The sequence below is a fragment of the Salvelinus sp. IW2-2015 genome, linkage group LG11, assembly GCF_002910315.2.
Source record: "Salvelinus sp. IW2-2015 linkage group LG11, ASM291031v2, whole genome shotgun sequence".
Classification (NCBI taxonomy): Eukaryota; Metazoa; Chordata; class Actinopteri; order Salmoniformes; family Salmonidae; genus Salvelinus; species Salvelinus sp. IW2-2015.
Genome location: NC_036851.1, coordinates 47,410,879 through 47,419,382, shown reverse-complemented (window position 1 = coordinate 47,419,382; position 8,504 = coordinate 47,410,879). Strand labels below are relative to the sequence as shown.

General features: G+C 40.4%; 1 protein-coding gene across 1 annotated transcript in view; it reads left to right on the top strand.

Moving 5' to 3' along the window:
* Positions 1–6,419, top strand: part of LOC111970504 (dual specificity calcium/calmodulin-dependent 3',5'-cyclic nucleotide phosphodiesterase 1B) — a 26,966-nt gene extending 20,547 nt beyond the window's left edge. Inside the window, exons 8-14 of the mRNA XM_023997291.2 lie at positions 1,749–1,874; positions 2,140–2,241; positions 2,806–2,926; positions 3,165–3,246; positions 3,607–3,724; positions 3,940–4,076; positions 5,346–6,419. Of these exons, the coding sequence (XP_023853059.1) occupies positions 1,749–1,874; positions 2,140–2,241; positions 2,806–2,926; positions 3,165–3,246; positions 3,607–3,724; positions 3,940–4,076; positions 5,346–5,446 (787 nt within the window). The 3' untranslated portion in view covers positions 5,447–6,419. The remainder of the gene's footprint in view (positions 1–1,748; positions 1,875–2,139; positions 2,242–2,805; positions 2,927–3,164; positions 3,247–3,606; positions 3,725–3,939; positions 4,077–5,345) is intronic.
* Positions 6,420–8,504: the final 2,085 nt, after the last annotated feature.

Below are 8,504 nucleotides of genomic sequence, written 5' to 3'. Positions count from 1 at the left end.
GTGTGTGTGTGTGTGTGTGCGTGCAAAGCTTCATGTTTTATTTTGATTTCAGGCATTTTTACTCCCCAGTAAAATGTTATTTTTACTCCTGAATCTTGGGCACCTCCATTGGGATTATTCAGTTGCATTGCATCGCATTTCCTCATTATACTGTTACAACAGAATTACATATATGCTCTTTTTGTTCTGCTTGCAAATGGAAGCAGATGAATCCTAAAAACACAACTAAGCTGTTGCTGCAGTCTTGAAAATGTGTTGTACATCCAAAACATTGACAATTAAATATCTCMTTTTTTTGCACTTGCCTAAGTTTTCTATGCAGTGTTTATCCCTACGGGGAGTCCCATTTACGGTGTAGCGCTGATATCTGTTTATTATCCATTTCTAAGTGCCTAGTAAACATGTATGCAAATTACTTTCGACAGGGGGCTTGATAATGGATGTGACTCAATTAACTTGCTCCTGCTCCTTTCTCCTGAGTCATTTATGTCCATCTGTTCTCTTCTCTCATTACCACATCTCTTTCTTCCAGTTCCACCACTCAGAGTCTCACTATATGGTGCTGTCTCTATACATATGAGCCTGGTCATCTATGTACAGTGCCTCGGAAAGTATTCAGACCCCTTGCCTTTTTCAGCATTTTGTTATGTTACAGCCTTATTCTAAAATTGATTAAATTCTTTCTTTCCACTCATCAATCTGCACACAATACCCAAATGTGACAAAGCAAAAACAGGTTTTTCAAAATGTTTGCTAATTTATTAAAAATGAAAAATGGAAATATTACATTCACATAAGTATTCAAACCCTTTGCTCAGTACTTTGTTGAAGCACATTTGGCAGCGATTACAGCCTCGAGTCTTCTTGTGCCTTTGAATGAGGAGTGGCTTCCGTCTGGCCACTCTACCATAAATGCCTGATTGGTGGAGTGCTTCAGAGATGGTTGTCCTTCTGAAAGGTTCTCCCATCTCCACAGAGGAACTCTCGAGCTCTATCAGTGACCATCGGGTTCTTGGTTACCTTCCTGACCAAGGCCCTGGTACTTCAATTGCTCAGATTGGCCGGGTGGCCAGCTCTAGGAAGAGTCTTGGTGGTTCCAAACTTCTTCCATTTAAGATTTGTCAATTCCTTTGACCTCAGAGCTTGGGTTTTGCTCTGACATGCACTGTCAACTGTGCTACCTTATATAGACAGGTGTGTGCCTTTCCAAATTAATTGAATTTACCACAGGTGGACTCCAGTCCAGTTGCAAAAACATCTCAAGGATGGTCAATGGAAACAGGTTGCATCTGAGCTCAATTTCGAGTCTCATAGCAAAGGGTCTGAATACTTATGTAAATAAGGTATTTCCTTTTTTTATCTTTAATACATTTGCAAGAATGTACAAAAAACTGCTTTTGCTTTGTCATTTTGGGCTATTGTGTGTAGATTGCTGAGGATTTTTTTGCATTTAATCTTATTCTAAATAAGGTTGTAACGTAACAAAATGTGGAAAAAGTCAAGGGGTCTGAATACTTTCCGAATGCACTGTATGTGCTTTAGCCAACCCCTCTGACTGTCATTGTCATGCTATACATGTTTCTGTAAGACAAAGGACAAATTATACCCTGGTCCCAGATCTGTAGGATTAGGGTTAAAGCTAAGGCATGACAACAGTAGTCAGATGATTTAGCTAAAGCCCGATCATTGTAGTAGAACCAATCTAGCTATTACTTCATGATTGTTTTTCATCTGTGTGTTTTGTGTAGGTCAGACTTTGCTATGATCTACAACGACCGGTCAGTCCAGGAGAGCCATCACATCAGTGCTGCGTTCCATCTTCTACAGGACGACCAATCCAACATCTTCACGAACCTCTCCAGAGAACAGTGGATGTAGGAGAGATGTACTATATCAATATGCTGTGAGACAGACAGACAGACAGACAGACAGACAGACAGACAGACAGACAGACAGACAGACAGACAGACAGACAGACAGACAGACAGACAGACAGACACGACCCACCCACCCACCCACCCCCACCACCACCAACCTCAACTCTGCTTTGAGCAGCACAAATCTATGTTACCATGGGAAAGGGAAACCCATCAGGGCAGTCTGGAAAGGTTAGATGGGTGTGTTCTGTGTGTGTGACAGGGAGCTGCGAGCGCTGGTGATAGAGATGGTGTTGGCTACAGACATGTCGTCTCACCTTGTCCAGGTCAAAGCCATGAAGGGGTGTCTGCAGCAGCATGAAGGGTACGTGCTGCTCCACACTTTACCCAGGTCACATCATCAACCGAGATGTAGAATTTGTTGGTACAGATGTAGGATCTTAATTTGAGACAATTTGCTACAGCAGGAAAATAATTCTGCAGCAACAGGAAATGTGAAGTATTATGTGGATTATAATGAATGTATGGGTTGATATAATTTTCGTTAGGAGCAAGTCAAGTCTGACATTTTTAAGTGGAAATGACAAACTTTAGAATACTTTTTAATCCTCAAATATACTACAAGTTTGCATTTCCTGCCATGCAGGGAAATTCTCAGCAACAAATAATGATCAAATTAACTGTAGGCCTACTAGATAGCACATTGTGAGAAAGGTACTATATTAAATGTCATCATATTTTTTTTGACATATTGATGGATTTCCTGTTATTACTTGAAGAGCAATTTATTTTTCACAACTTAAAATGAATGTGCTGTGTAATTCTCCCATTGACTCCAATGATTAACATGACAGCCAAAGAAGCTCAAGTTCTGTTCTGGTCCATATCCAGCAGTCACTCGTGGTCATTTGTTTCCTGTGGTCAACAGCATAGACAAACCAAAAGCGCTGTCCCTACTACTGCACACTGCAGACATCAGCCACCCCTCTAAGCCCTGGAGTCTACACTCTCGCTGGACCAAAGCCCTCATGGACGAGTTCTTCAGACAGGTAGGACCCATGGAGGAACATACAACTAGGTACAGGGTTTTCTTGACTGTTTCAGTTTTAGATAGTCTTTGGTACTGTGTTGGTCCTGTATCGTCTTGTGTACTGTGTTGGTCCTGTATCGTCTTGTGTACTGTGTCGGTCTTGGATCGTCTTGTGTACTGTGTCGGTCCTGGATTATCTTGCTCATTGTTGTTGATTGTCTTTGAAACATTTTTTTCTCTCTTTCTGTCTCTCTGAGGGTGACAGAGAGGCAGAGCTTGGTCTTCCCTTCTCTCCACTGTGTGATCGGAACAGCACCCTGGTCGCAGAGTCACAAATAGGCAAATTATAAGACATTACTGCACATGGTCATCACTGAGTCATCCATTTGAGTCATCACTGAGTCATCCCTGAGTCATCATCAACAATCAATATATATGCTCTCATTTGATATACTTTGGACAATGTGTACGCAAAACCATACTGTCTAAAGCACATATGCAGGTTGTGCATGAAGATGTGATCTTTAACATATAAAAAACAGAGTTGTTACATAATGTATAATATTAGTATTATTAGACATACATGTTAGTCATTTAGCAGACGCCCTTATCCAGAGCCACTTGTAAGTGCATACATTTTCATACTACGTAGCAATTTTTTTCATAGTATATAGCTAACAATAGTGTTTTTGTGCGCAGGTTTCATAGACTTCATAGTAGACCCTACCTTCTCCCTACTGACTGACGTGGCTGAGAAGATAGTCATTCCCCTGGTGGAAGACAACCCAGGCCCACCGGACCCCTGCAATCGACATAGGTGGCATTCAAAGCATGTTTATGAGACTAGAACCCCAGCCGAGACATTAGTTAGCTAGTTGGTTTCTTAACTTGTGCCTACACACGACAAATACTTTCAAACACTTGGGCTGCTGTACAATGGAACCAATGGAATAGTTCCAAAAGCACAACCCCAATTACATTTGACATATGTGTTTGACTCAGGTGTGATGCATTTTTTTGTCGTTTTTCCAGTAATCTGTGGAAGGAGAGTTCCAGAGGACTACAGTGGAGCTTGTCTCACATCACCTCAGAACTGGTCAGCTTCAGATCCACCTGGACACGACACACAGAAGACAACAAGTTCAAATGGAAGGAGAGYGGCTCCAATGGTAATGTGACAGACTTCTATTAACACCTTGTTGTAGCCCAGAGGTGGGCAATCTTACCATGCCAGGTGTAACGGATGTGAAATGGCTAGCTAGTTAGCGGTAGTGCGCGCTAATAGCGTTTCAATCGGTTACGTCACTCGCTTTGAGACCTTGAAGTAGTGGTTCCCCTTGCYCTGCAAGGGCCGCGGCTTTTGTGGAGCGATGGGTAACGATGCTTCGTGGGTGACTGTTGTTGATGTGTCCAGAGGGTCCCTGGTTCGCGCCCGGGTCGGGGCGAGGGAACGGTCTAAAGTTATACTGTTACACAGGCATGGCTGGTTGGGGTGGTGTTTTGACGCTTGGCTGGAATCCCGACACCAGCTGTCGCAGTGTATGATTGATTGCTCACCCCTTGGCTTGGCTCTATGAATACTCAGTGGGTGCATCCCAAAAGACACCCTATTCCTATGCAGTACACTACTTTCGACCAGGGCCCATAGTTCAYTATATAGGGAATAGGGATCCATTTGGGGCGCAGCCAGTGTCTCTCTTTGATTTCCAAAATGATTGAGGAGATATCAAGGAGATGAACAGACATACAGTATGCCATGTTTATACCTGGTACTAACATCCATCTTGTGTCTGGATCATGTCCACATTCTGATTATGCCCACATTTTCAGCCAGGTTTAGATGATGAAAAGAAGCATTATGAACTGATTTCGATCAGTGTAAATGGACAAGATCAGGATGAATATACTGTAGATATGGTTTTCTTTCCAACCTATTGTATTTCAATCAAACTATCAGACTATCATGCTATCATGTTATCATACCATCATGCTATCGAGCAATCATGCTATCATTATTTATTTATTTATTTAATCTGTTATTTTACCAGGTAAGTTGACTGAGAACACGTTCTCATTTACAGCAACGACCATCACCATCATACCATCATGCTATCAACCCATCATGCTATCATGCTATCATACTATCATGCTATCATGCTATCAAACCATCATGCTATCATACTATCATGATATCATGCCATCATGCCATCATGCCATCATGCTATCATACCATCATACCATCCTGCTATCATACCATCATGCTATCATGCATCCTGCTATCATACCATCATACTATCATACCATCCTGCTATCATACCATCATACTATCATGCTATCATACCATCATGCTATCATGCATCCTGCTATCATACCATCATACTATCTTACTATCATACTATAATCATACTAAATATATTTGAATCCTCTTCCCCTCTCAGGGCTCTTGGATCAGATCGTGTCGAAGGAGCCGTCGGCTGGTGAAGACAATGAGCTCTCTGAACAACTGCTGCAGTCCCCTTCTAATGATGCTCAACAGTAGATAGGCTTCTCATGTAGTATGATGCCTATGTAAACGATATGTAAACGGAGGGTTGGGGAGTAACTGTTGACATGTAATCATTTACATGTAATCTGATAATAATACTAAAATGTAACTGTAATCAGCTACTTTTCCAGATAAAATATTGTAAATGGATTACAAATACTTTAGAAAAACTAGATGATTACTTCTTCAATTACTTTTAAATTCAGAAAGGATGTTTGGGAAAGAATACAGTACGCCACCTTTCTGTTTTCTCAATGACATTCGATTCAGCACTGAAAAAAGGTGCCAGTTTAAGTTTGTTCCACCTGGTTTTATGGATCATTTTCATATTCTTCTGATGTCTCTTAAGGGGAAAGTAATCAGTTGACATTACTGAGTGGAGGGGAAAGTAATCCAAAAGTAACTGAAAGTAATCAGATTATGTTACTGAGTTAAGGGGAAAGTAATCCAAAAGTAACTGAAAGTAATCAGATTATGTTACTGAGTTAAGGGGAAAGTAATCCAAAAGTAACTGAAACTGAGTTTGGGTATCCAAAAGTTAAGTTACTGATTACAATTTTGGACAGGTAACTAGTAACTGTAACTGATTACATTTAGAAAGTAATCTATCCAACCATGTGTAAATTATAGTAATTTAATGAAGATTACCAAAACATGCTGGTCATGTTATATGCTAATTCCAATATATGTTTTTACGGTGGCTTGCTTGTTTAACCAGTTAGGAAAACGTTCATGGAGAAACTTAGCAAAGATCATGTATCATGGGTAACATGGGTAGCATGTATGTTACATGGAATAGATGGGTAATGTCAAAGGTGCCAGCAGTGAAAGGCTGGCCTTATCATGTGGAAGATGTACGACGTAATCATGTGACTGTTGTTGTTGATGTAAAGTACAAGACAAAGAGTTTTCTACTTCTTTATATTCTACCCGTACCACTGAGGAGATGTTGAAGTGCTTTATATTCTACCCTTACCACTGAGATGTTGATGTGCTTTATATTCTACCCGTACCACTGAGATAGATGTTGATGTGCTTTATATTCTACCCGTACCACTGAGCTGTTGATGTGCTTTATATTCTACCCGTACCACTGAGCTGTTGATGTGCTTTATWTTCTACCCGTACCACTGAGGAGATGTTGATGTGCTTTATATTCTACCCGTACCACTGAGATGTTGATGTGCTTTATATTCTACCCGTACCACTGAGATAGATGTTGATGTGCTTTATATTCTACCCTTTACCACTAAGGAGATGTTGAAGAGTGATTATTTATCTAATTCTTCATCTGCTTTCTTTGAATCCAAAGAATTGGAATCGTGAACTATACTGAACATACAGGATATCAGTAGCCAATGTCCCAGATCATTAGCTAATCTTCTGACTATCAGCCAGGAACATAGCCTGGCGACCCATCTATGGCCAAACTAGTGTTTCTTCTCCACGATGAGTCTTGATTTGCTTGCCTCCCTTAAGTTTTGTAGAATGCGGACACATTCTGATCATTCTGATTGGTTCCAGAAACCGGTGGGTTGGGCCAGAGCCGGCCTACATGATGACTGTATCAACTTTGATACTCTGATTGGTTAGATTGGTTTGAGACAATCCAATCACTGATTCAATTGTTTTGTACAACGCCCCTCATTTTCACACCAGTACAAATTACTTCTAGGATGGCAGTTTCAGATTTCAGGATGGCACGGTCATAGAGCATCAGGCAACCCAGAACTGCCATACTGTACAAGTCTTATATCTTTAATGTTGTGATTCTGAGGCCGTCCTAATATGGACACAGCACATCAAAGGCATGACAGACAGTAATAGTCAGAAGAGTTGAATGAAGCACTGCAGATCTGGGACCAGGCTGAGATATCAGTCCAATCCTTCAGCATAGTCCCGTTCACTGGTCCTCCAGTAGGAGGAGCCAAAACTGTGGGGAGGAAGATTGAACCAGGCTACAGTGGTATTATGAAATGCATTGGGTGAAAACTGGTCACGTTGTGAAATATTTATGTGTTTTATGCTCGCAGCACCACGTCGATTGAATAATTGATAATAGGGTTTTGTTATAAGTCAACCTTACTTACTCCACATTATAGGTCAGTGATGCAACACTAAAGTCAGAGCCGTATTGTTGGCCTACTATGGGTAGTTCTTGGCATGAATTAAAATGGATTATAAATTGGGCGGTTCGAGCCCTGAGTGCTGATTGGCTGACAGCCGTGGTATATCAGACCGTATACCACGGGTATGACAAAACATTTATTTTTCCTGCTTTAATCACACTGGTAACCAGTTTATAATAGCAATAAGGCCCAAGGGGGTGTGGTATATGGACAATATACCACGGCTAAGGGCTGAATCCAGTCACTCCGCTTTGCGTTCTTGCCTAAGAACAACCCTTAGCCGTGTTATATTGGCCATATACCACACCCCCTTGGGCCTTATTGCTTAATTATAGCATGGATTATGATTGGAATAATATGTTTTGTTTAAAGAAGTAAACACAAACGTTTGTCCAATTTCAACACTTTATTGTAGCAAACCATTTTTTAAATTTATTACATATGTAATCATTACCAGGTCAAACAAAGTTGAACTAAAATACAGATATAGATGGATTTGATGTACCGTAATTTATCATTAATAAAATTAAATAAATACACAATCATTTATGGTGTTCATACATTGAAAATTAATTACAAGATAATGTTTTTAACAAATGTAGAGTGTTCAATGCTAAATAACTGGAAAACTTTCTAAAAGCAGAATATAATTTTGGGTCAGATTCCCGGTACCACCCGTACATAAAACGTAGGAACACATGACTGTAAGTATATTACTTTTATGTTGAAATCCTTACACCTGTCTAATTCAGTAGACCTCTCTAGATTGACATGTCATTCATTTGCTGTGTACTATACATACAGTGCATTGAAGTAACATGCCTAATCTGTCATCAAAATGATATGATGACACTGACGAATATTAGGTCTAAAATGTCACCCAATCAGGACCCTAATGTCACATCAGTGAAGCAGAGTATGGG